General features: G+C 45.9%; 1 protein-coding gene across 1 annotated transcript in view; it reads left to right on the forward strand.

The window, feature by feature from the left end:
* Positions 1-27,329, forward strand: part of VAT1L (vesicle amine transport 1 like) — a 194,737-nt gene extending 167,408 nt beyond the window's left edge. The window contains exons 9-10 of the mRNA XM_033219858.1: positions 20,368-20,451; positions 24,799-27,329. Coding sequence (XP_033075749.1) covers positions 20,368-20,371 — 4 coding nt within the window. The 3' untranslated portion in view covers positions 20,372-20,451; positions 24,799-27,329. The remainder of the gene's footprint in view (positions 1-20,367; positions 20,452-24,798) is intronic.
* Positions 27,330-27,777: the final 448 nt, after the last annotated feature.

Here is a 27,777-nt window from a genome sequence, read left to right on the forward strand (position 1 = left end):
CCATCCCTACTAAAAAATACAAAAATTAGCCAGGTGTGGTGGCGCATGCCTGTAGTCCCAGCTACTCAGGAGGCTGAGGCAAGAGAATTGCTTGACCTGGGAGGTGGAGGTTGCACTGAGCCAAGATGGTACCACTGCATGCTGGCCTGGGCGACAGACGCTCCATCTCAAAAACAAAAAAACCATGAGCCAATTAAACTGCATTTCTTTATTTAAAAGAAAAAACAAAGCTGTTACTAACTATCCTGTGTTGGAGAGTGTCCCCCTAAATTCATGTTTCTCCCTGAACTTCAGAATGTGACTTTATTCGGAAATGGGGTTGTTGCAGATGTATTGCAACATTGCAGGTAGTTAAAATGACGTCATATCAGAGTAGGGTGGACCCCCAACCCAACATGGTGTACTTGTAAGAAGAAAAAAAGAGAGAGAGACAATGGTATATGATGATGGAGGCAGAGACAGGAGTGATGTGTCTCCAAGCCAAGGGCCACCAAAGATGCCAGCAACCACCAGAAGCTAGGAGGAAATAATGGAAAAGATTCTTTCTCAGAACCTCCAGTAGGAACCAATCCTGCTGACATTTTGATTTCAGAATCTGAGCCTCAAAACTGTGAGAAAATCAATTTCTGTTGTTTTAAGCCACCCGGTTTGTGGTACTTTGACAGCAACCCTAGGAAACTAATATACTACCCAAACATTACCATGTGTTCTTCATTTTTTTAATGAAAAGAATGATTAGTTTAGCTGAAGACTGGGTATGATTTGTGAAAGCATTATGTCTAGTCCTTGTCTGTATGCAAACAGTTATTTACTTGGTTGAAGTTATAGCCCAATACAGTTTTATTGCTGGACTTTTTTTCATTTGACAGAACACCAATTTGCATTTCTTTTTATTTGTCTAGTTTTATGATTGTTTTTGATAAAGGGTCTCACTCTGTCACCCAGGCTGGAGTGCAGTGGTGCAATCATGGCTCACTGCAGCCTCAAACACCTGCGGGCTCAGCCTGCCAAGTAGCTAGGATTACAGGTGTGTGCCACCACATCCAACTGTTTTTTCATTGCCCAAGCTGGTCTGGAACTCCTGGACCCAAGCAATCCTCCCACGTCAACCTCCCAAAGTGTTGAGATTACGGGCGTGAGCCATCTTGCACAGCCTGATTTGCATTTCTTAATTCGAGCATGTGCATCTCTACTAGGCATTGGTTCACAGTAGATCCTGCTGTTTCCTTCCTTGAAAAGAAGCCCACCTACTGCATTTCCAGCATGCAGCTTTGCTTCTGAGTTTTCTGTTCATCTTGCACTAAGATCTGGCTCATTACACCATAAACTGTGGGTCGCTCTCATAACCTGCTGATTCTAACTTCTCACACACATCCTGTGACCCCACCACCACTGAGATTCCTCCCTCAAACCATCAGCAGATGAAACTCAGCTGCTGGGTCTTTTGAGGGACCACATGGAGACAATGAATAGGTATAATTAACAGAAAAACAATAATCCTGAAGGTTTCTTCATGCACTGAGCAGAAATCAAGTTGAGACTTGCACAGAACCAAAGCTGAGATCTGATTTCTTCTCTGTTGCCCTGGAGTGAAAAGGCTTGTAGTCACTGCTGTCTACTGCTTTCCAACATGCCAGGGTATTTAAGTCAAGTGTTAAACTAGGCTCTATCCAGATACTAAAAGTGGAATGTCAGGCCGGGCACGGTGGCTCACGCCTGTAATCCTGGCACTTTGGGAGGCCCAGGCGGGCGAATCACAAGGTCAGGAGTTCGAGACCAGCCTGACCAACATGGTGAAACCTGGTCTCTACTAAAAATATAAAAATTAGCTGGGCGTGGTAGCACATGCCTGTAATCCCAGCTATTCAGGAGGCTGAGGCAGGAGAATTGGTTGAACCTGGGAGGCACAGGTTGCAGTGTGCCGAGATCATGCCACTGCACTCCAGCCTGGGCAACAGAGCGAGTCTGTCTCAAAAATAAATTTAAAAAAGAAACGTCTTCTGCCCCGCTCAGCACCTTAGCCAAACAGGGGACCCGTCTTTCTTGTTCTTTGCGTGAGTCACCCCAGCATGATGCCTTCTCACAGTAGGCAGTCAATATTTGTTAAATAAAGCACTATTTGAATTAAAAGACTCTAAAACGTCAGAGCTGCAGAATCACCAGAAGTGGACTACCTGCCCAGTCTCAAAACAAGAGGTCTAGGGTGAGGCCAATACATCACTTTTTAAAAGCAGCATGTGCGATTTTTTATTTATTTATTTTTTTTAAGATCAAAGCCAGTGATAGGAACACATGATTTTAATGCAGGCAGTCTTTAATTTCTATTTTTAAGAAAAACTAATGCAACCACTTGAGTGTTTTGAAATCAGAGACCACATTATGTTCTGTTCACGAGCGCCTATTGAGCTGTGTACCACACACTCTTCCTCCTTCTTGGGAAAGAGTAGAACCAGATCTCCTGTGTGCAAGGTGTTACGTGAATACTGAGATGAGGCAGGTGTGCCTGCTCTTCAAGAGCCCATGGACCAATGGGAGGGTAGAGATATAGAAAAAGTTTTTAGAACACCGATTCTCAACTGGAGGTGCTTTTGTCTCCCTAAGGCACATTTGGCAATGCCTGGAAACATTTTTGTTTGTCACAACGGGGTAGCGCTACTGACATCGAGTGAGCAGAGGCCAAGGACGCTGATGAACATCCTGCAGCGCCCAGGACAGCCCCCACAACAAAAAGTTATCTGCGCCAAAATGCCAATAGGTAGTAGATTGAAGAACTCTTCAAGAGACAATGGGGTCGGGTGTGGTGGCTCACACCTGTAATCCCAGCACTTTGGGAGGCCAGGCGGGAAGATCACTTGAGGTCAGGAGTTCAAGACCACCCTGGCCAATGTGATGAAACCCTGTCTCCACTAAAAACACAAAAATTAGCCAGGTGTGGTGGCACTCATCTGTAACCCCAGCTACTCGGGAGACTGAGATGGGAGAATCACTTGAACCTGGGAAGTGGAGGTTGCAGTGAGCTCAGATCGCACCACTACACTCCAGCCTAGGTGACAGAGGCTCCATCTCCCAAAAGAAAAAAGGAGAGAGAGATAGAATTTCCGTTCTCTCTCTGTAATGACCCAGGGACAAGCAAGACGCATATAGAAGTTCAAAGGAAATAAACCATTCCTCATCCTGCAATACCATACCCAGCATCCTACATCCATCCTTCCTCTCTCTCCCCTCTTCACTCTCCATTGCTTCCAACCTACTGTCTCATATCCAGCAATAGTGCATCAAGCCTGTAGTTGTTTGGGGCTGGGGCTGAAGCCTAGTTTCTCCGTATTCTACTGTTTAACCTTAGGAAAAAACAATGGGTAAGACCTATTTGATAGCACAATGGGGTGACTATAGTCAACAGTAATTTGTACATTTTAAAATAACTAAAAGAGTATAATTGGATTGTTTGCAACACAAAGAGATAAAGCCTGAAGGCATGGATACCCCATTCTTCATGTGATTATTATCTATTGCATGCCTGTATCAAAACATTTCACGTACCCCATAAATATGTATACCTACCATGTACCCACAAGGATTAAAAATTTAAAAACTTTTTAATTAAAAAGAAAAAATAACCTTGGACAAGCCATTAACCTTCCTGAACCTCATTCTCATCTTGACTCTCCTCCTCAAGCAACAGAGACTCAGGAAGAAAAGGGGTCCTATTTTTATGTACCCCTGATTGACAGCCTGACAAACTCCCACTTACCTCACTGGGTTGATGCAATGAAATGAGGTCATGCATATGAGGTGCTTTGCTCAGTGACAGCACCCGGTAAGCACTTGTCATATGTCAGCTGCCGCAATGATCATGAGCAATGGCCTCCACCACCCCATAGATTTACCACCTCTGCCTTGTCCTTTACGTTTACCTGATCTGGGGTTCATCTCTTTCCTTGAGACTTATCTTCTCCCATCACAACCTATGGGCATCTGGTGACTCTCATATTACTACGTTCTTAGGTCCAGAGCCTATAGCTTGCTCCTCCTATCCCTCCTCTCTAAGGGAGGATCCAATATATACCCCCCTTTAGACAAAGTGGGGGAGAACCAGCTTTTGATAAGAACACTTTGGTTGGCAATGCTTACACAAATAGAATCATTCTTTTATATCCGTTTTATACTTCAGTCTGTTCCCAGACTCTTTATCCCAGTCTTGGACGCTGTCTCTGTTGGCCAACTCTAATTTTGCAGCCTAGGAACCCTAGCATGTGTCTAGACAACAGTTATATATGGATTATAGAGTCGACGTATTTCAATTTCCTCAGGTACTAAAAATGCCACCTATACCTGCAAACCATCCCCTTTGCTCCAAGCCTAAGAAAGGATCACCTCTGACTTCTATGAAAGTAATTGTGCATTCTGCCATTGAAAATAAGGGTAAAAATCACAATTCCTTTGTACCAACTTAATAAAGGGTGCTTTCCCAAATGCTATTAGGTCTGGCTGTCATCCCTTTCAAAGATAACTGCCACTTGGGAACTTTCAAGGCTTTGAAGGGTCTTTGGACTCCTTATATTTGTAGCCCTTTTCCATGAATTCTCATGTTTGACAATTCTGGGTGGAAAACTTTCAGACATTATAGAATGACACAGTTACCAATCTGTGAGTAAATAAAACCAGTGTTACCTGGAAGCAAGGTAATTACATCGTTAGTAAAGAACTAGAGTCCTCCATGCAGAAATATAGTATCTTTCTCCCTGCGTTGAAGGTTTTGCTGAAAGATTCAAAGCCAAAAAAAAAGTTTAAAATATATTTTTCAGCTGGGCGCAGTAGCTCACGCCTATAATCCCAGCACTTTGGGCAGCCAAGGCGGGCGGATCACAAGGTCAAGAGATCGAGACCATCCAGGCCAACATTGTGAAACCCCATCTCTACCAAAAATACAAAAGTTAGCTGGGTGTGGTGGCACGTGCCTGTAATCCCAGCTACTCGGAAGGCTGAGGCAGGAGAATCACTTGAACCTGGGAAGCAGAGGTTGCAGTGAGCTGAGATCGGGCCACTGCAGTCCAGCCCGGTGACAGAGCGAGACTCTGTCTCAAAAAAAAAAAAACAAAAATTATTTTATATATATATAAGTTCTACCATTCTCATGTGGAATTTCAGGAGTGGTGGGAGCTCGGGTTGTTACTTTAACTGCTCATTCTCTTAATAGAGCAATATTTCCTTGGGTTATTCATGCATTTATTTTTGAGACAGGGGTTTGCTCTGTCACCCAGCCTGGAGTACAATGGCGCGCTCTCAGCTCACTGCAATCTCTGCTCACCAGGCTCAAGCGATTCTCCTTCCTCTGCCTTGCAAGTAGCTGGGACTATAGGCATGTGCTACCAGGCCTGGCTAATTTTTTTATCTTTTGTAGACATGAGGGTTTGCCATGTTGACCAGGCTGCCCTCCAACTCCTGGACTGAAGTCATCAACCTGCCCGGCCTCCAGGTTGATTGCAGGCTGGGATTACAGGCATGAGCCACCATGCCTGGCCTTCTTAGGTTATTTGTATGTCCCTCTGTTTGGCTGAGTGACCAACTTCTACTCAAGTTACTTCCTCTGAACAGCTTCCTCTGGTTTTCATCCTTCTCCCATACCAAATAAATTGCTTCCTCTTCTGTGCCCATCGCACTTCAAGCATCTCTCTTACACACTGTGCAACAGACATTTTTCCGCAGGTCTTTCTGAGAGGCTGAGCATCTCCAGGAGAGAAAGCACCTCACATGTATTTTATCCTCTTCCCCAGATCTCACTCCCATGTTGAAATCAGCATCCCCTGAGTGTCCACTTCAATTCTATTCAACCACCCAAATCCAGCACCATGGAGCGTTGTTAACTAAGACAAACACTGGAGGGAATTCACCTGTTTTTTTTTTTTTTATCTTCTTTAGTTCGAAATACAGTAAGACAAGAATATATAGTTTGGTTTCGTTTTTTTTTTTTTTTTTTTTTTTTTGAGGCGGAGTCTCGCTCTGTCGCCCGGACTGGAGTGCAGTGGCCAGATCTCAGCTCACTGCAAGCTCCGCCTCCTGGGTTTCCGCCATTCTCCTGCCTCAGCCTCCCAAGTAGCTGGGACTACAGGCGCCCGCCACCTCGCCCGGCTAGTTTTTTTTTGTATTTTTAGTAGAGACGGGGTTTCACCGTATTAGCCAGGATGGTCTCGATCTCCTGACCTCGTGATCCGCCCGTCTCGGCCTCCCAAAGTGCTGGGATTACAGGCTTGAGCCACCGCGCCCGGCCTTTTTTTTTTTTGAGACGGAGTCTTGCTCTGTCGCCCAGGCTGGAGTGCGGTGGCCGGATCTCAGCTCACTGCAAGCTCCGCCTCCCGGGTTTACGCCATTCTCCTGCCTCAGTCTCCCGAGTAGCTGGGACTACAGGTGCCCGCCACCTCGCCCGGCTTAGTTTTTTGTATTTTTTAGTAGAGACGGGGTTTCACCATGTTAGCCAGGATGGTCTTGATCTCCTGACCTCGTGATCCGCCTGTCTCGGCCTCCCAAAGTGCTGGGATTACAGGCTTGAGCCACCGCGCCCGGCCTGGTTTCGTTATGAGTCAGATTTCTGCAGAACATTCTGGCTCCTGGTTCAATGTTTAATTCACATGAACCCCTTATGACCATGATGTATACTTGATCAAGAAAATCAATACCATCCAAGGATGCAGGACAAAAGGAACAGTCGCGCCATCCAAATTACACTGCCTTGCTTTTTGCTTTCTCTTCTTCTCCCTGGAAGAACATTCTGCCTCTTGTAAGCCAGTGTTCCTACTAACAGCCCCTTTAAAAATCCTCTTGGAGAATCACATTAGTTATCCTGTTACCAAGTAGGTACTTCCCTTATAATAGCTGGTTGAATGTTTCTCCCATTCCTTTAAAAATAATAACCATCCTTACAGGACCAAGACTATGATTAGTCAAGAGAGACAGTTAGGGTATAAAATGTAAGGCAATGCTCACACTCAGGTGATGATCCTGCACTTGTGCGAGTGAGAGAATGGACACCTCCTTATATTTTGCATCCCAGTCACCTTTGCCCCACCCTAGTCTATGCCCTGCATTATTGCAAAGCCCCAATATGCAGCTGGTCTAAAAAGGAGTCGAGTGTTTGAATCCTTTCTCTACCCTTCCAGTGGATTAATTCATGGTACCTGACATTCTACTTTTTCCAGTCACTCTTCCATCTGGATCAAAATCTTGGGGCTCACGCACTTTAGACTCCAGAAGCTACTTGCCAGAGGCCAGAAATTCCAGATCTCAAACCTACTTGCAATGAATGTGTTACATTTAAACACCCACTTTGTATTTTAGATAATCATCAATCCCTCCCAAAGATGGATATTGTTAATATGAGGAATATCTCACCGATGACTTTGGTAGATGTGCTTCTTAATTATAGTATTACTCATTTCTTCATTTTCAAAGCTTTTAATTTATCATCTAACAGGCATAGTGATCCATGGAATTACCCCTCTTGATTTTTTCCCCTTTTTTACATGGCTATGCTTATTACTATTCACAGCAGAAGCCAAGTGCTATGGTTATTAAGTGGTGTCATTTGTACCCTAATGACTTTGTGCCTTTCACACCATTGAAAAGGAAGTTGGCTATTATGAAGCACTAAATGAAACCCCAAACAAAGATTGAGGAATTGTTAATCCCCATGGCCCAAGTGTGAAGGAACTAACCACTCAGGTAGGTGAGGGGAGATAGAAGGAGGTTCTACATTTGCAACCACTTTCGTGGAAACTCTTTGGAATGTAGTAACCAAAGTCCCCAAATACTTTCCAGAATTTTGCCCCACCTTGACTTTTGCTCTTTTGTCCCCAAGGCCATTGGCTTTTTTCAGTCTCTCCTGTCACATTCTACTTCCTCTGCTTGGAATGATCTTCTCCCTATCCTCTTGTCATATCTAAATCCCATCCATCCTTTAAATCCCAGCTCAATTATCACTTCTTCAGAGAAGCACTCCCTGATCTTCGCAACCAAATCCCCATCCACATCCTCATAACACCATCTTACCAAGTGGTAATGTTACATTTGTTTGAGTCATTCTTTGATGAAACCCATGGCCCCATGAGACTGTAAAAGCCTCACCAGCTCAGGGGGTCTTGTAGGGGTTTGGCTTGCTTGCCGTTGTCTTCCCAGGACTTAACAGTTAGTACACACTCAGTGTATTTGTTGAATAAAAAAGCTTGGAGCCAAATATATCAGTCAGTGCTCTGGCAGGAAGCAAGCAGCACACTTAGCTGGAGTTCTAAAGGTATCAGAGTTAAGGAAACCAACTCAACATGAAAGTTGAGATGCCCAGAAACAAGTCATAGTAGGAAGGTATTACCCACCCTGGGCCTGAAGGAGCATGAGAAAGGAAAGGCATTACCAGATTGCAGAGAGAAAGCTAGGACCTTTTGCAGGAGCTGTAGTTGTAAAGAGGCATAGCTACTTCCAGAGACCCATCACAAGGCAGGAATGAAGGGGGAAATATTTTCATTCTCCTTCCTCCTGTTTTCTGATCTACCAGGATCTCTCATTGGCCAAAGCCAAGTGGAAGCCATGGGACAAGGAGCCTGGTAGATACAGTCCATGGGGGAATGAACAGAGGCCAGAGAATGGATGAGGGGAGGAATCCTCTAATGATAACCAAGACCCCAAGGTTGCAGCCCATGAGCCCTCCTCAGCCCTGATTGAGGCTTCCACCCACCCCACCTCTCCTAATTTCATTGCAGACAGAAATGACTATAACTACTGCCCAGAAATGACTGACTACTGTTCCTCTGCTTGCATGGGGTGAGCCAATTAAATTTTCCCCATGGGTCATGCTCTGAGTCTTAAACACCAGCCGACTTCATTGAGAGCACGAACCGATGGCATGAGTTCAGCTCCAGTGGGTTGCAATCCACTGGGGTTAAATAAACAAATCAGGAATTCTCCATTAATGAGTCTAGCTACAGTGAAATATTTTTAAATAAATTTTTCTGAGAGCATCTACCAGGATGCTGCAGCCTCTGTGCTACTGTCTGTCTTTAACCTTGAGGGAAACAGCTGGGGCAGTTTTCAAAAAGGATAGGCTTGAGGAACAAGAGTCTTTGTTGGCTGCATGTCTATTCACAGAGAAGCAAAAAAGTTGGAGACAGGAGTTCCAGGCTGTCACCAAGGGGGGTTCTCCTTGGTGCACTGTGATCTAGCTCCTGCCCACTCTGCTTTGCCGAGTCAGTCCTCTCTAAATCACCATGACCCGGGTTCAAGGGCTTCATGCCAGTTTTTCTCCTTCCTCCCTCGGATCTGTTCACCTTCTTGTTCCCTCACCTTGCCCTACTCCTGGCTCCCAGATCCTTGGGCCTGTTCCAATCTCTGATCTACCTTTTAGAGATGGAGGTGGGAGAAGAAACCACTGTTCTCCAAGGTTTCCATAGCCCTCTTCTTATTGGGGACTGAATCAGTCTGTGACTCACAACATCCAGGCATTTCCTGCCATTTTCCCCTGGCTGCCCAGCCAGAATCTCAAACACAACACTAGACATGAATGCAGCTGCTTCTCCTTGGAGAGGAAACCAGGTCTAATGGGAAAGCCTGGGCTTGGCCCCCTCTCCTCTCCTCTGACCTGACTCCCAGCTCCTGCACTGTCAGCTATGTGACCTTAGGTGAAACACTTAGCATCTCGGAACCTAAGGTTTATAGTTCCAAAACGAAGCTCAGCAAAGATGGGAATGCTATACAGATGTGAATATTGTCATCATTTTTGTCATTGTCATCATCGTGACAAATCCCTCACTGGGTGCCCCATTCTAACTAGTGTCTAGAGCATCATAGTCCTTCTGGTCAACTGTGAGTCATCTCTAATTCTTTCTCTCCTCAGTCTCCATGTCGTACCCACATCCTCATTTCCAGAACCTGCCAGTCATGCCACGTAATCACTGTGTCCTGTAGCCAAACCCACCCCTCACATCTGCAGGGCCCTGGGCAAGAGTGCAAATGGAGGATCCCAGTCCGTGGTCAGCCCCCTTCTGTCTCCACCCCAGAGTCCCACCTACATCACCAGAAGGGGTCCTGCCCACATAGTGGGAAAAAGTCCCCATTTGGTCTTGGGGCCATTTGAGAATAGAATTCTGCAAGGCCAGGAACTCAAAGCATGGTCTAGAAGTATATATGTTGGGGGAGAAAGTTTGCTTTGCATGGCTGTCTCTTTGGCTCCAACCAAAGGGAGCCAAAGGTAGAGGTGCAGGCATAGGTAGGGGTGCAGGCAGAAGAAGGCCAGGGTAGGCCCCAGGTGTCAGAGTAGAACCTCTCCTCTGGACTTGGGAGTCAGAAAGAACCCAGTTGGAGTCTACCTTGTATTAGGTGGCCTTGAGTATACTGTAGGCAGGACCATCCTATAAATAAAGAAATAGGCCACGAGGCCAAGGCAGGAGGACGGCTTCAATCCAGAAGTTCAAGACCAGCCTGGGCAACATAGCAAGACCTTGTCTCTATTTAAGAAAAAAAAGAAAAGAAAATAAAGAAACAGAAAAAGAAAAAATAGCTAGGCATGGTGGCTCATGCCTGTAGTCTCCGGTACTTGGGAGGCTGAGACAGGAGGATTGCTTAAGCCTGGGAGGCAGAGACTGCAGTGGGTTGTGATCATGCCACTGCATTCCAGCCTGGACAACGGATAATGATCCTGCCTCAAACACAAAACAAGAAAGAAACGATCTTAGGGTTCTGGGTGAGGAGGACATAGATGGCTTTCAGAAATCCAGTAGAGGGCACTGGATCCCCAAGTTTTCTCCTAAAGCAGCTTCTAGTGGACCCAGTAACAGTGTCAGATGCTTAACAGACATCGGCCCTCAACCTTCATGGCAGTTCTATTAGGTGGGTGAGAACCTGGGCCGGGCAGAATACTACCACGCAAACCTGCCCACATCCTCATCCCCAGAACCTGAAAATCTGGTACCTCACATGGGAAAACGGACTTTGCAGATGAGATTAAGTTAAGGATTCGGTGTTGGGGAGATCCTCCTGCATCTTTTCAAAGAGGGAGGCAGGAGGAGAGTGACAGTCAGAGAGATTTGAAGGTCTACCCTGCTGGCTTTGAAGACGCTGGGAGGGACCTGCAAGCAAAGAAATGCAAGTGGTTCTTCTAAAGATGGGAAAGTCAAAGAAATGAATTATTCCCTGGAAACAAATGCAGGAAGGAATGCAGCCCTGCCAGAGCCTTGATGTTAACCCTGTAAAACCCATTTCAAACTTTTGACCTCCAGAATGGTAAGATAATAAATTTGTGCTTAAAGTCACTGTTAGTGGTCATCCGTTACAGTAATAATAGGAAACTGATATAAAACCTTACTTCCACTTTGTAGAAAATAAAGGGGGAAAAAACCCACAGTGTCACAGGGAGGCTGGGGGAACTGCCCGAAGTCACGCTGTCAGAGAATGCAGGAGCCTGGATCCCTCCGGAGACTCCCATTGCTCCACAGTACAGGCTGGTGTCCTCACAGGAAAGGCATATGCATTTGGCAAAGAGGGGAATATTGGGGAAGTCATGGAAAAGTGATACTCACTTCTCTGTGACACTTCCAAGCACAGAAATGATTTGAAGCAATCAGAGACGAGCTCTCTCACTAGCAAAGAGGAAGTCTTCTCAATGTGTGAAGACCGTCAGAGCAAAACCAAAAGTCTTACAAAAGGGCCTTCAGTGGTGCAAATAGTGGCTGGTTAGGGACTTCAAGATCTGCCATGCTCTCCGCTTGCAGACCCCAGTGTCAGGCCTCTGAGCCCAAGCCAAGCCATCGCATCCCCTGTGACTTGCACATATATGCCCAGATGGCCTGAAGTAACTGAAGAATCACAAAAGAAGTGCAAATGCCCTGCCCCGCCTTAACCATTGACATCCCACCACAAAAGAAGTGAAAATGGCCGGTCCTTGCCTTAAGCGATGATATTATCTTGTGAAATTCCTTTTCCTGGCTCATCCTAGCTCAAAAAGCTCCCCCACTGAGCACCTTGTGACCCCCACTCCTGCCCACCAGAGAACAACCCCCCTTTGACTGTAATTTTCCTTTACCTACCCAAATCCTATAAAACGGCCCAACCCTTATCTCCCTTCACTGACTCTCTTTTCGGACTCAGCCCGCCTGCACCCAGGTGAAATAAACAGCCATGTTGCTCACACAAAGCCTGTTTGGTGGTCTCTTCATGCAGACGTGCATGACACTCCATGCTCTATTTTTTTTTTTTTTTTTTTTTGAGATGGAGTCTCACTCTGTTGCCCAGGCTGGAGTACAGTGCCACGAACTCGGCTCACTTCAAGCTTCGCCTCCTGGATTCACGCCATTCTTCCTCCTCAACCTCCAGAGTAGCTGAGACTTACAGGCGCCTGCCACCACGCCCGGCTAATTTTTTGTATTTTTAGTAGAGATGGAGTTTCACCGTGTTAGCCGGGATGGTCTTGATCTCCTGACCTTGTGATCCACCCGCCTCGGCCTCCCAAAGTGCTGGGATTACAGGCGTGAGCCACCGCACCCGGCCCATGCTCTTTTTTAATCCTACATTTAAACAAGCATTGGACCCAGAGTGAACATGTTATTCCTCTTACTTTCTGGAACACCCTACTCTGTGGCATAGCTATCGTTTCACCACTTGACTTTCTTAAACTTGTTTTTGCTTTGCACTGTGAATTCACCCTAAATTCTTTGCTGTGGGAGACGCAAGGCTCTGTCTTGGGGTCTGGACCCCTTTCTTGATTACAGCCTTGTGAGAGTCAAAGGACCAACTAAGCTGTGCCCAGATTCCCCACTCACAGAAACTGGGAGATCGTACGTGCCTCTAAGTTCGTTGGGGGGCGGCAGGGGTTGGGGGGTTAAATGCAATAATAGGTAATATATTCTTACGTACATAATTCTTACCTTTCAACACATATCCCCATTTTACAGATACATACCCTGATGCTCAAAAATGGAAGCAATTTATCCAAAGATTAGATAGTTAATTGTGACAGAATTGTGGTTGACACTCAGGGCTGCCAGACTTCAAAGCTCTTTCCCCGTTCTGCCCGGTCTGTACTGTTTCATTTGACTCTCAAAGGCAGAGGAACGAGGTAGGTAATGTCTCACGTCATGGCTTCCCAGCATTCAGTTCTTTTTCACTCTGGCAAGTTATTAGCATCTGAAAACTCCTTGGAGACTAGAAACAACTTTTAAGCTGCCTCTCCAATAAGACAGAGCCCAGAGAAACTGAAAAGCTGTTTTCTCACCAGTTCAAGCTTATTGTGATGCCAAGAGAAAAAGCTCCCTGCAGGGCTGCCTCTAATCTGCATGCTTTTTGGATATTTCTTCTGAAATGAACTGACTCCTTGAAGTCCCTTATGGAAAGGATGGATAAAGGATTCGCAGTATTTCCAAGAGGCCATTTCAGTAGCCTGACCCCCTAGTCATGCTGTTTGCATTTCTATCCTCTATGCTCTTGGAGATGGAAAAGACCCTTTCTGATGACAATGTTGAAGCAAAGAAATGATACTGTTCCTGATTAATTCTTTCTTAAGTCCGTAGGAGGCCCTTTGCATAAGTTGCTTCCTTTTATCCACACACACCAAGCCTCTTACATCAGTTTCACAGAGGAGAAACCGGAGGATAAGCTGAGTGAAGCACCACAGTTTCACAGATGCAGAACCCAATGATTACAAAATCCAAGGTTCTTGCCTCTGGTGCCCATCTGAAAGGTGGCGAGAACCATGGGGGATTTGAGAGGTCAGCTTCCCCTTCCTCTGTTGTCAACACCCCACACTGCTCTCAAGTAACACCTTGGCAAAGCAAAGTCTGCACAAAAAGAGACATTACTCCCACATTACCATTTATAAGTGGAAGTACCCCGGTGTGGGTGACCGTGCCCGGAAGATAGTGATGATGAGCTCCAGAAAGCTCAGTAGCACGTGGGAGACTTGTCTTCTCCGTTGGGACTGTCAGAGGTGTTTTTTTTTTCCTGAAGTACTCTTCTGTTTAAAACCCTTCCCCACTGTATTCAAGAGAACCGTCTAGTAGACCTGCATTGCCTAATACTATAGCCACTAGTCTATGTGGCAAGTGAGCATTTGAAATTTGGCTAGTAAAAATCGCCGTGTGCTGTCAGTGTAAAATTCACGCCAGACTTCACAGACTTAATCATCATAAAAAATCCAAACTATCTCAGTAAGAATTGTTGACATTTATTACATGTTGAAATAACAATTATTAAAAATGGTTTTTTATAGTTTTGAAAATATGGCTAGAAACTAGAAAATTTAAAACTGCGTGTGGCTCACATAATTCTGCTGAACACCTCTGGACGACATGTTTCTGGAGCCTGGTAACTGTTGCCTTTTCTGGCTTTATTGCTTTTCTTCACCTCTTAATGCACCCTCATGTCCACCACTTACAATGCATTCACTGGGCTCTCTGCACTGTGTGTCTCTCTATATCCTGGGTCCCTTCCTGGAGTGCCCTGGTCCCTGAGCTACCTTGGATTTGTCTTGCAGCTGTTGACTTGGATGTAAGCTCTTCTAAGCATTTGCCCTCCAGCCCCAACCTCACAGTCTTGCCCAGGCACTTCTCCCTTCACATGTAACTGGCTGGTAATGTCAACCCTACCCCAGCCTTGTAAGTTACACATCTGCCTCTCCTCTCCATTGCAAATCAACAGAACAGTGCCATCTAAAAGAAATATAAAGTGAACCACAAATGTGGCTAAAAGTTTTCTAATTAACCAAGTCAAGAAATGTAAAACAAAACTGGTGAAATTAATTTTAAGATATTTAAGCAAATATATCCAACATGGTATTTCAATATATACTCAATATAATGAAGTAATAATTTATACTTTTTTGGGGGGGGACTGTTTGGTATCTAGGTTGTATTTTCTACTGAGGAAATCTCCATTCAGATGAACCACACTTGAAGTCCTCATTGGCCTCCCATGGCTCACAGCTACCATATTGGGGATTTCAGCTGTATATGGGCAGGACAGTGGTGTCTACCTCAGAGTCCATAGAGCAAAAGGACGTCTGTCACACAATAGCTTCCAGGATGAATGAATGAATGAAAAAGTGGGTATGTGGAGAATGTGAGATGTCAGTGGCTGAGCCTCACCTAGAGGTCTTTGTCCAGCCTACCCCACAACCTAGAACCCCTGGCCTGGGCAGCTTTCTCTTGGTGGCCTGCTCAGTGCAGCGTGGGTGGCCCAGCAGAGTCTGTTCATAATCAGGACCATGGTCCCACACCCAGTCTGGGACGCCACTGCCAGCGGCCTGGCTGGCCAGATCTGATCTCAGCAGCTGGATTTTCCAGGGCCGCGATTCTGGATTTACTCAGGCCATGTCTAACAGAGCTGGAGGGAGAAAATCTGAGTCATGTCATTCAAGCACCTCAGGATGCCAACATTCTAAGCTCAGAGGACATCTGGACTTTCTCTGACACTTCTGGTGTCTGGGAGGCCACTTTGACAGCATCCCAAATGGATGGTGGAAGGAGGCAGTGGGAACATTCCAGGACTGAATCCTGGCTTTGCTTTGAGTTGGTCATATCATTCCAACAAGTGGCTTCCTCTCTGTGCATCTCATCTTTCTTATGTGAATGATAATAGCTATACTACTCATTCATTCATTCATTCATTCAACAGAACCAAAGTCCTGGGCCCGGAACTGGGTGAAACAGATGTTCTCTGTCTGTCCTGGGGGAATCATAGTTTCCCTTATTAAATAGGCTTATCATAATCATTAAAAAAAAGTGCTACAGCTGGATGGGGTGGTCACTCAGCACTTTGGGAGGTCCTGGTGGGCAGAACACCTGAGATCGGGAGTTCAACACCAGTCTGACCAACGTGGAGAAACCCCGTCTCTATTAAAAGTACAAAATTAGCCAGGCGTGGTGGTGCATGCCTGTAATCCCAGCTACTCAGGAGGCTGAGGAAGGAGAAGCACTTGAACCGGGGAGACGGAGGTTGTGCTGAGCTGAGATTACGTCATTGCACTCCAGCCTGGGCAAAAAGGGCGAAACTCCATCTCAAAAAAAAAAAAAAAAAAAAAAGTGCTGCAAAGGGAGTGAGCAGTGTTGCACAATGGAGAATAGATGGTGAGGGGTGGAGGGAGAATGACCCACTAAACAAGATCCCTGGGGAAAGGCAGACAGAATGACCTCACACTCCCAAGCCATCCATTCCCTAATCTCCAGAACCTGAGGATATGTTTGTTACCTGACATGGCAAAAAGACTTTGTAGAAGTGATTAAGCTAAAAATCTGAGATGGGGGATTATCCTGGATTATCTGGGGGCCCCCATGGAATCACAGTGATTCTTGCAGGAGGGAGGCAGGAGGGTTTGGGTCAGAGAGCCGGTGGTGGGACAAGAGAAGCAGAGTTTGGAGTGATGCCCTTGCTGGAGGGACCATGAGGCAAGAAAAACACACCTGGCCTCTAGAAGCTAAAGAAGGGAAGGAAATAAATTCTGTCTTAGAGCCTCCATGAGGAATGAAGCCCAGCCCTGCGGACGCCTTGATTTTTGGGCTTTCAGAACTGTAAGATAATACTTTTATGTCATTTAAGCCACTATATTTGTGGTCATTTGTGACAGCAGCTTACAGGACACTAATATAGGTGGGTTTCACAAGGTGATGGGTGAGACCTGAAAAGCAGGAAAGAGTGAGCCATGGAAAGAGCTGAGCAATAGGGATTCAGGGAGGGGAGCAGCATGTGCTTTGGCTCCAGGTAGATCTGAATCCCACGTGGGATTCCCTAAGAGGAGGCCAGAGTGGTGGAGAAAAATACAAGGGCGGGTGGAGAGGAAGGCAGTGGCCAGATCCTGGGTGTCATGCGCGTCCGCATGAAGAGACCACCAAACAGGCTTTGTGTGAGCAACATGGCTGTTTATTTCACCTGGGTGCAGGCGGGCTGAGTCCGAAAAGAGAGTCAGTGAAGGGAGATAAGGGTGGGGCCGTTTTATAGGATTTGGGTAGGTAAAGGAAAATTACAGTCAAAGGGGGGTTGTTCTCTGGTGGGCAGGAGTGGGGGTCACAAGGTGCTCAGTGGGGGAGCTTTTTGAGCCAGGATGAGCCAGGAAAAGGAATTTCACAAGATAATATCATCGCTTAAGGCAAGGACCGGCCATTTTCACTTCTTTTGTGGTGGGATGTCAATGGTTAAGGCGAGGCAGGGCATTTGCACTTCTTTTGTGATTCTTCAGTTACTTCAGGCCGTCTGGGCGTATATGTGCAAGTCACAGGGGATGTGATGCCTTGGCTTGGGCTCAGAGGCCTGACATGGGGGACATGTGCTCTGCTACAAGGGTTTGTGATAAAGGATTAATTTTCTTAATTACTGTATTTTGCAAGAATCAATACTATTTTTTTTTTCTTTTTTTTAGACAGTTTCGCTCTGTTTCCCGGGCTGCAGCACAGTGGTATGATTTCAGCTCACTGCAACCTCCACCTCCCGGGTTCAAGCAATTCTCCTGCCTCAGCCCCTCAAGTAGCTGGGATTACAGGCACCCACCACCACACCCAGCTAATTTTTGTATTTTTAGTAGAGATGGAGTTTCCCCATGTTGGCCAGGCTGGTCTCGAACTCCTGACCTCAAGTAATTGGCCTGCCCTGGCCTGCCAAAGTGCTGGGATTATAAGCACGAGCCACTGTGCCTGATATTATTATCTTTAAAGTAAAATTAGTAATGCTTCTGTTCTCAAGATATCAAGATATTGTTATCAGGACACTCCCAAGTCTGAGTCTGTTTAGTAAACATTATCAATCTGTTCCCTTAACCATGAGCATCTAATGGCTAGGAATATCTAACTCTCTGGGGATGCGGCCAGCAAGTCCCAGCCTCGTTTTCCTACCCCTCACTCAGGACGGAGTTGCTCTGGTTCAAATGCCTCTGACAAAGGTGTCAGCTGGGGCTGTGGTCTCAACTGGGGAAGGGTCTGCTTCCAAGGTCTCTGTGGTTGTTGGCAGGATTCAGTTCCTCACCAGCATTTGGACTGAGGGTATCTGCTCCTCACTGACTGTTGGCTGGGATCTGCCCTTAATTTCTTGCCATGGGCACCTCTCCATAGGGCAGGTCACAACATGGCAGCTCAAGTCATCAGAACAAGGAAGCGTCAAGATTTAGAGAAAGAGGGACTGCAAAATGGAAGTCACGGTCCTTTACTACCTAATTTTGGAAGTGATATATCATCACTTTTGCTCTATTCTGTTGCTTAGAAGCAAGTCACTAGGTCCAGCCTACATTCACGGGGAGGGGATGAGTACCAGGCAGTGGGGATTCCTGACAACCATTTTAGAAGGTGTCTGCTCTAATACATGAACATTCCCGGTGGGTAGTAGCTATGTGGAAACCCTTTGAAAAGCAGAGCTCGCTACAGAAATAAAAGGAATCTATTGGATTATGTATTAGGGCCAAGACATTTAACAATCATATGACACTATTAGTCCGAGATCAGGGCCGGGCACAGTGGCTCATGCCTGTCATCTCAGCACTTATGGGAGGCCAACTGGGGAGGATCACTTGAGGCCAAGAGTTCATCAACAGCCTGGCAACATGGCAGAACCACATCTCTAATAAAAAATTTTAAAAATTTAAAAAAGCAAAACATTAGCTGAGCATGTAGTGACGCTTGCCTATAATAATCCTAGCTACTTGGGAGGCTGAGGTGGCAGGATGACTTGAGACCAGGAGGTCAAACCTGCAGTGATCTGTGATTGTACTGCTTTACTCCAGCCAAGGCAACAGAGCAAGATCTTGTTCCCCCCAAAAACTGGTTGATTCTGATCACTGCCGGGTTGTTCAAGGACTGCATTTAAAAATGCATTTGTATTAAATACTGATTTGATAATATGTTACCAGACAGACACTAAAATTAAAAGGTATCCATTTCTTCTACGTGTTTTATCATATATCCATAGCCCTTTCTAGTTATTTTAGTATATGTGTGTTTTTATGGAGACAGAAATTAAAATATTTTAAATATGCATGTCAGTTCTCATTTAGCAATATTACAACATTTAATTCTGCTGTGCAGTCTTTGTAATTAACTGCATATATCTTTATATTCTTTAACAGTCACATATCATTTCCTTTCAGTAGATAAATGTGAATGAGAGTCATTGTTTACTTAATCATCCCCTTAACTCTGAGACATATAAGTTGCTTCAATGTTTTGCCATAAAAAGCAATACTGTAATTGAGTATCTTTTGTGTAATAAGTTTTTTTCCCCATAATTTAAATTGTCTTTAGGATAAATTTCCAGAAAAGCAATTAAAATACAAACATTTTAATAGCTGTGTCAAGTTGTTATCCAAATGTGTAGAAGGCTTCAGTTTTCATACAAGCAAACACTGCTCTATCAATCAGCCACAGGGTGAGTTCCTCAGAGGCAGGCACTGTATCTTACTTTTTGTTGAACCATAGCATCTAGGCTATAAGCAACATTTAATGAATATTTTTGGACTGAATGAACACAAATTTTAAATGTTTGAGACTTCAGGAAAAATATTTAGGCTAGATCTATTTTAAAAAATTTTTTTTCTTAATCAAGAGATGTGGCATTTCCATGCAGATTTCGCTGAGATGTGGAGCACGGGCCTGTACCAAGCACCAAACTCCATAGTACCCTTTCTGGATTTCATTTAACTCTCATGCCTTCCTCCCCGACCCCACCCCTCAACAGTTGGAATTCCACGTGGCAACAGAATGAGATGCTCAAAATGCAAACTGGATTCTGCCACAACCTTGCTGTTTCAGAAGGTCCCAGGAGACACCTGTGGGCCTGGCAAGCCCCCAACATTTGAAAAGAAACAGGAGGCTCTCTTTTCTGGGGAGAATACTATAATGTTGAGGGGAAACTCCACTTAGATAGAGACAACATTTCCTCCCAATAACCAGAATCGTGAGAATTTTCCTGAGTGCAGTTCAGCCTTGAGTAATGGGTCAATTTAGCCCAACTGTGAGTCAGAGTTAAATAACACTGAAGCAAGCAGGGCACAAATGACCTTCAGAAAGTATCTTTATTGGTCAAAATGTAATCTGACTAAAGCACCCTGCCACCCTGCGGCATGTCACTCTGAGAATTCCAGACAACCTTCCCCTCACCCTTTTAAGAAATGTTCGTCTACTAATTTCAAGAGCTGTCACCCTCATTTTTTCGACCCAGAGGATGTTTGCACAAGATCGGTGTGTGTGAATGGCACAACCAGAATGAAGTTGCACCCGCAACGTCCAACATCGCCTTAGCCATTAAGCTTGAGCCGCAGCGCCCTCTGGTGGTCACTTGACAGTTTGAGTTTTCCAGGCCCTTTTTATAACGGCAACATCTCACCTAACCAGCACCTCTGTTTCTCACCTTGTCTGGCAGGTGAAGGAGGCCATGCAGCGGATTCACGACCGAGGGAACATTGGCAAGTTAATTCTGGATGTAGAAAAGACCCCAACTCCACTGGTGAGTGAAAAGCAGAGGAGTCTGTTCAGTTCCACGTGAGAGAGCACCACAGGTCAATCAGGTGCACACACAGGTGGGGTAGAAGGAAGTACAGGTAGCTTGTGGGCTAGTGGAGGAGACCAGGGGTAATCAAATGATTTCACACATGAGGGATTCATGACAAACTGAGATGATGCTGAAAAGGCAAGGCCAGTGCTTCAGTGAGAGCATATCAAAAGCAATCTGAAGGCATAGGCAGGAAAGCATAGCAACAACAGACCTATCTATTACAGCTGCTAGCTCTTGGGGGAAACTCCTGGAAAATTTCAATAATTTCACATTCATGTTCCTAACAGAATGATGCCAGCTGCTTCCGAGATGCTCCCTGATGGTTCCACTGATTTTTTTTCTTTCAGAGGGAGAGAGAGAGTCTCACTCTGTCACCTAGGCTGGAGTGCAGTAGCATTGTCTCAACTCACTGCAGCCCCTACCTCCTGGACTCAAGGGATCCTCCCACCTCAGCCTCTTGAGCAGCTGAGACTACAGGAGATCACTGCCATGCCCAGCTAATTATAATAATTATTGGCCGGGCGCAGTGGCTCACGCCTGTAATCCCAGCACTTTGGGAGGCCGAGGTGGGTGGATCATCTGAGGTCAGCAGTTCAAGACCAGCCTGGCCAAGATGGTGAAACCTCATCTCTACTAAAACTACAAAAATGAGGTGGATGTGGTGGCAGGTACCTGTAATCCCAGCTACTGGGGAGGCTGAGGCAGGAGAATTGCTTGAACCCAGGAGGCAGAGATTGCAGTGAGTCATGATTGTGCCATTGCACTCCAGCCTGGGGTACTAGAGTGAGACTTCGTCTCAAAAAATAATAATAATAATAGAAAATAAAATAAAAATTAAAATATAAATAATAAAAATATAATTTAAAATATTATCATTATTATTTTTAGAGACAGGGTCTCACCATGTTGCCTAGGCTGGTCTCGAGCTCCTGAGTTCAAGCAATCTGCCTATCTCAGCCTCCCAAAGTGCTGGGATTATAGGTGTGAGCTACCACACCCAGCTGTGATTTTTTTTTTTTTCTTTTACTGGGACGAAACCCTTATATATATCCCAGGGATGCCACCAGTTCTCCCCAGGGCCTCTCGAGGAGGGACTATGTAGTGGTGTGGTCAGTGCACACACCACCCGACTGCATGGATTCAAAACCCTGAGCCCCTGTTTATGACCTGGGCAAGTTACTTGACTAGTCAGCTTTGATCCCCTGTCTGTAAATTGGAGATCGGTAAGTTCTCAGTTAGAATAGCACTCATAAAGCATTGTCTGGTATGTACTAAGTTCCAGGTCATCTTTTTTTGAGACGGAGTCTCACTCTGTGGCCCAGGCTGGAGTGCAATGGCACGATCTCAGCTCACTGCAAGCTCCACCTCCTGGGTTCAAGTGATCCTCCCACCTCAGCCTCCTGAGTAGCTGGAATTACAGGAGTAGCTGGAATTACAGGCACATGCCACCACACTCACCTAATTTTTTTTTTTTATTTTTAGTAGAGGCAGGGTTTCACCATGTTGACCAGGCTGGTCTCGGACTCCTGACCCCAAGTGATGCACCTGCCTTGGCCTCCCAAAGAGCTGGGATTACAGGCATGAGACACTGTACCTGGCCCTCCTGAAGGCTTTTATCCCTGAGACCTAAAGAAACAACAAGACAGTAGAGAGTGGGTATTCAGAGCAACCACATGGTGGAAAAGAGGCCAACGGCCTATCTAGATGGAAAAGCAGACTTGAAGGAAAGGGAGCATGTCGTCAGGTTAAACAGAACACATGGAAACGCAGGAGGGATCCAGTGAGCTCATTTTAGGGCTAGCACCTGATACAAGAGGAAACAACTCAAGCTGCAGGCTCCGCAGGATGGGTCGCTGTCCACTCGGCAGGTGTTGGAGGAGGGGGATGGAGGCGCCTGCAGAGGTGCTTTCTCCTACTGGAATGACCACTTTTTTCTTTTTTTTTTTTTTTTTTTTTTTTTTTTAAGACAGAGCCTCATTCTGTCACCCAGGCTGGAATGCAGTGGTGTGATCTTGGCTCACTGCAACCTTTGCCTGCCAGGTTCAAGTGATTCTCATGCTGCAGGCTCCAGAGTAGCTGGGATTACAGGTGCACACCACACCATGCCCGGCTAATTTTTGTATTTTTAGTACAGACTGGGTTTCACCATGTTGGCCAGGTTGGTATTGAAATCCCGACCTCAGGTGATCTGCCCGCCTCGGCCTGCCATACCCCATGCTGGGGTTACAGGCATGAGCCACCGCGCCCAGCCATGACCACTCTCAGCCCTCACTCAGCCCTGAATCTGCCCAGCCAGCACGCTGCAGGAGATGCACTGTTCCTCTAGAATAGTCTGGGCAGTAAAGCGTATCGGCAGCACCCAGGCAGGGGAAGTCGATTGCTATTGGCAGCTCCAGAAGTGAATTTCCTGGGAAGCACTAAGAGTGGAGTCTCTCCTGGGCAGAGCCTCCTCTTGATGAGGCTGGACCAAAGCAAAAGTCGGAACTCATCCTATGATGTGTCATGAGGTCAGAGCAGAGGCAGAACTGCTGCCTCCAGACCCCACAGTACCAGAGGGCAGCCCTGCCCCAGTCCTGGCCATCAGACCAGTGCCCCAGAGAACAGGGGTGGCCTTTCCTGAAGGCAACTGACCTCTGCTGCCCTTATGGCTTCTGTGGTCACATCACCTCAGGGTCTCCCTTTCGAATGCTGCAGAACGGAACTAACAATAATTACTACTATTGCTACGACTTCATAGAGTCGTAGAGAAGATTAAAAGAACCAGTGTCTGTGAGCCAGCTGGCATATTGGTGACTATGGATTATAATATACACTACTAAGGGACAGCTTAGTTGGTTAGTTCTTCATTATCCTAAAGCGCTTATTGCATACATACCTAGTTGTAAGGAAGAAAACTGCAGAGACCTGGTCCTCCCCTGTGGTATCTATGGTTCGGCAGGGGCAGATGGACATTGGTCAATGAGCCATTCATATAAATGGGACATTGCAACTCTTGATCAGTGCTACAAAGAAGAGGTATTGGGGCCATGAAAGCTCATAATATGGAGATTGTTCCAGTTAGGGAATTCTGCAAAGGCTTCCTTGAGGAAGTAGGATGAGCCCTAAAGGAAATGTAGGGATGAACTGGGCAGAGGAGGTGGAGGAATGACATTCCAGGGAGAAGGCACTGCACATGGCATGGCCAAGGGGGGAAACCCAGCTTCAGGTGAGACAACATGGAGTGAGCTGAGATTCAGGGGCCAGATTCCTGTTTATCATGATAGGCCATGAGGCAGCCAAGGATTCTAGTTTGGGAGATCTGGGGTCCAACCTAGATCAGGAGCTAAGAACAGAAAAGAAATCTGAGGCACACACAGCTCACTTAAGGGGATGTTAATGGACATTTGTTCTGAGCCTCTCTCAAGTGCCCAGCCGTTTGCTAGACTCTTCAGATACATTGCTCCATCTTCTTTCACCTGGTTCTTGTAACAACTTTGTAAGGCAAGCAGATTTATCGCCACTGTCATGATGGAGGAAATGAAGGCCCAGAGGGGTATTCATAACTATGCCAGGTACCAGTGGTTAACAAAAGAAAAGGAACCAAGCAAAATCCCCGTCTTCCCAGAAACTATATTCCAATGGGGGAACAGAGACCAAAAAGCAGATCAGTACACCTTTGTTCTGGTTGTTGTATCTGTTCTTCGTAAGTGACGGCCTTAAGACTTCAACTCTGGGGGTCTGTGCAGCTGACGCTCTCAATACCCCTCCCATCTCCCCTTGGCGCTCGGGTCCCCTGCACTCCAGGGACTTCCTCTTGTGGGCACCTGCCCCTCTCTGCCTGAGAGCTAACTCTCGTCACCAGAGCATGCTTGAGTTTTGCACAGAACCTGCATGGGGTACAGGGAGATAACTCACCTCCCCTGGGAGCAGTCTTTAGCCATAAAGTGGTTTCCTCCTCCCTCAGCAGGGCCAGCTCTAAGATGTGTCCCCCAGGGTCTCTCAGCGGTCCCCAGCGGGACTGAGTCCCACTGCCCACACAGGAGCTGACTAACTAACATCCCCTGCACTGGATTCTTCCCCTTTTCAGTCTCATTTCTTCACTCCCCTGCTCTCCCAATTCCAGATACTGGCATTCAAATCCTTATCTCAGCACCATCTCTTGGGGTCCCCAACATATGACAGCTAATCCCGCACTGCCTTCCAGGGAAACAAGCAATCCTAGCCCTAGCCCCCAAGTCCTCCCATGGGACTCTGTCAGATGCTCAGAGATGATGGGTCCAGGTTGCATAGCTCTCAGTAACATCCTCTTTTGAATTACAGATGGCCAATGACAGCACAGAGACCAGTGAAGCAGGGGAAGAGGAGGAGGACCACGAGGGAGACAGCGAGAACAAGGAGCGGATGCCCTTTATCCAGTAACCCCGGACCCAAGTGGGAGAATGTGAAGGATGGTTTGGAAGGCGAGGACCCGGCTGAGAAAACTCTTCTGTGCCCCAGTGAACAAATGCTGTAGTCCAGTGCGTGTCGTGTTTGTCTGCAGTCAGCTGAGCTAAAAAGCTGTTGATCACTGTTGTTTTTTGAAATTAAGTGCCAATCCCATGCCATGCAGTATTATGTCCCTCTTCTATCTCTGTATTACATACTCCCCTCTCCCCTGTATCAAAACCATCCATCTGTGGGTTCCTCTTGACAGTTCTAGAACAGCCTTGCAAATTAATACAAGCCCCAGGCCCAATGCCTAAGAGACCAGACATGGGCAAAGACAAGTTTGGATGGAAAGGTGTTATCACAGAGCCCTGTTCAGCTCCTAGAATTCTTCAGGCCAATGACACTTTTTTGCTGCTGACCACCCATGCCTCTGATGAGAACACTTGCTAATTTGACCGGCAGAAAGAGAGTAGGCCAGATGTTTTCATAAGCCCACAAATTTAGAAACTCTTTTAGTAGTACTTTCTCCTCTCTCCATTTAAGAGACGACTACGGTCAAAAGTTTGAGCCATTCTCTTCTACCCCTTCAGTGTTTGACCCTTTCACTGGCTCTTATCCATAAACACAGGGAGGCAGGTATGGATTTTTCACAGAAGACAATGGGTCAGCATCATGAGTTTGAGGACCTGCTGTGAAGATTTATCCTCCAAAACATCTCATGAGCAGGATTCTTCCTGCTCCATATCTATTTTGATTTTAAGAGAACACCACATACGAGATGCATTCAGAAGTCATTCTTGAGCATTGTTGGTGTTTGCATACTTGCCACCTGCATTACCAATTCTGTAAACTTGAATTTCTGGGGTAAAGTGACCACTTTGACCATGCGTGGATTTCTCAAAGAGTTTCCTTGCGGACCATAGGTGGAAAAGTCAAGGAGCATCTCCTTCCTGGCCGAAGCATGTCCCAACATGTAACAAACTCTAGTGATATAAAAGGTTTATATTCAGCATCTGATGCCAGATGTATAGTTCCTCCTCTCCCATATATAAACCCCTGGTGTAGAATCTGCATCGCCCCTGCTCTTGGGAAACCAAGGAACAAGCCACCTGCTCACACACCTTGTTCAATTTTTCAGCTCCTAAGAACCCCACCCCCATGTCATTTGACTGCACTTGAGAGGTGAATATAGTTACCCTCGAGAAAGAGAAGGATCTCAATGTCTCCCCCCAACGGTGTCCCTCACTCCCTCATTCCAGTCCTTTTGGCTAAAATGGTTAACTATCACTCACAAAGCAGTCTGGAAATCCCAGGAGCTCACGGGATTAGTACCCCAACTTTGTGTTCTGAAAAACATCAGAGGGCTTTTACATTGCCCAGTTTCTCCACCAACAAGCCTTAGGGTGGACCCAAGCCTTTCCCCAGGTGGTAGGAATGAATGCATCTTAGCAATTACCTGATTTCCAGTCCTTTTGTAGCAAATGTCACCTCATTCGTGTTCTTTTTTCCTATCCTAAGCTTAGGATGATGAGTTATGTATACCAAATATTTATCTGAAGAGTTTCTGCCCATTGTGAATGTGTATGTAAAATATGAAGACAAGAAAGGGTGCCGTCATCTGAGGAACCAAGGGATGAGAGTATCCCAAAAGAGGACACCAACTTCATTCTTTTCTTCCTACTCCAGGACTCACCACTATTCCAGTTCTGGGCCATTTACAGAGATAATGGGGCATTTATTCCCCTATTACCTTTGCTAAGTGCTATATTATTGGCTGTTTCTCCTGTAACCATGCTGAAAAGGGGGTCTTGAGGGGAACTGTCATCCAAGTGGCATTCCTAGTAAGTTGGGCAGAAATGACATTTTCCAAAGCTGAAGGAGTGAAGAGCCATTGGCCATATTAGGGCTCTCCGTCCCCAGGGGCGTGGGAACTCAGCTACATTCAGAAATCACATCGCCTTTGTTATGCAGAGGAGAGGCATAAAAAGGTACTCCCCACCCCACCCCCAAATCTGGGTATGGTTGTGTTTTGTTTAACTAGCAAAGTTAATCCAGTAATCACAAATTATGCCAGATGTAAAGAAACCCCTTTCAGAGTACAGAATGAGAAAACCAGAGTTTGACCAGTAAGACTAATTTCTGCCATGAAGAACCGGGGGACTCAAGTTAATTGTTTAACATACTCTCATTTTAAAGCACCTTCTTTCCTGTCTCTTAATTGTTTTTTCTGAAGGAAGTGTAAAGAATGTCTCAGTCTGCCTTAAAGGAACTGTGAAGGCTTCTCTGTAATTTAAGCTTGATTGAAGTGAACTGAAACATTGTCTAATGTCTTCGTGGCTTTAGAGCTTTTGTTATATTGTGCCTACAAAGCAAATTATGTTTACATAAAAATATAAATAAAGTATTCAGCATAGCAAAACCTCGCCTGGCATCTGCTATTCCACATAAATCATTGCTGGATAAGCAGTTGCACTATTTTTTTTTTTTTTTTTGAGACGGAGTCTCGCTCTGTGACCCAGGCTGGAGTGCAGTGGCACGATCTTGGCTCACTGCAAGCTCCACCTCCCAGGTTCACACTATTCTCCTACCTCAGCCTCCCGAGTAGCCGGGACTACAAGCACCCACCACCACGCCCGGCTAATTTTTTGCATTTTTAGTAGAGACGGGGTTTCACTGTGTTAGCCAGAATGGTCTCCATCTCCTGACCTCGTGATCCACCCGCCTTGGCCTCCCAAAGTGCTGGGATTACAGGCGTGAGCCACCACGCCTGGCTGCAGTCGCACTATGAAATATGCAATGAATGGGGAACTGAAACAGGAAAACTTAAAAACCTAATGGGAGCATGTCCAGATGAGAAACTAAAGACCACAC

Source organism: Trachypithecus francoisi, unplaced genomic scaffold, assembly GCF_009764315.1.
Source record: "Trachypithecus francoisi isolate TF-2019V2 unplaced genomic scaffold, Tfra_2.0 Lachesis_group10, whole genome shotgun sequence".
NCBI lineage: Eukaryota > Metazoa > Chordata > Mammalia > Primates > Cercopithecidae > Trachypithecus > Trachypithecus francoisi.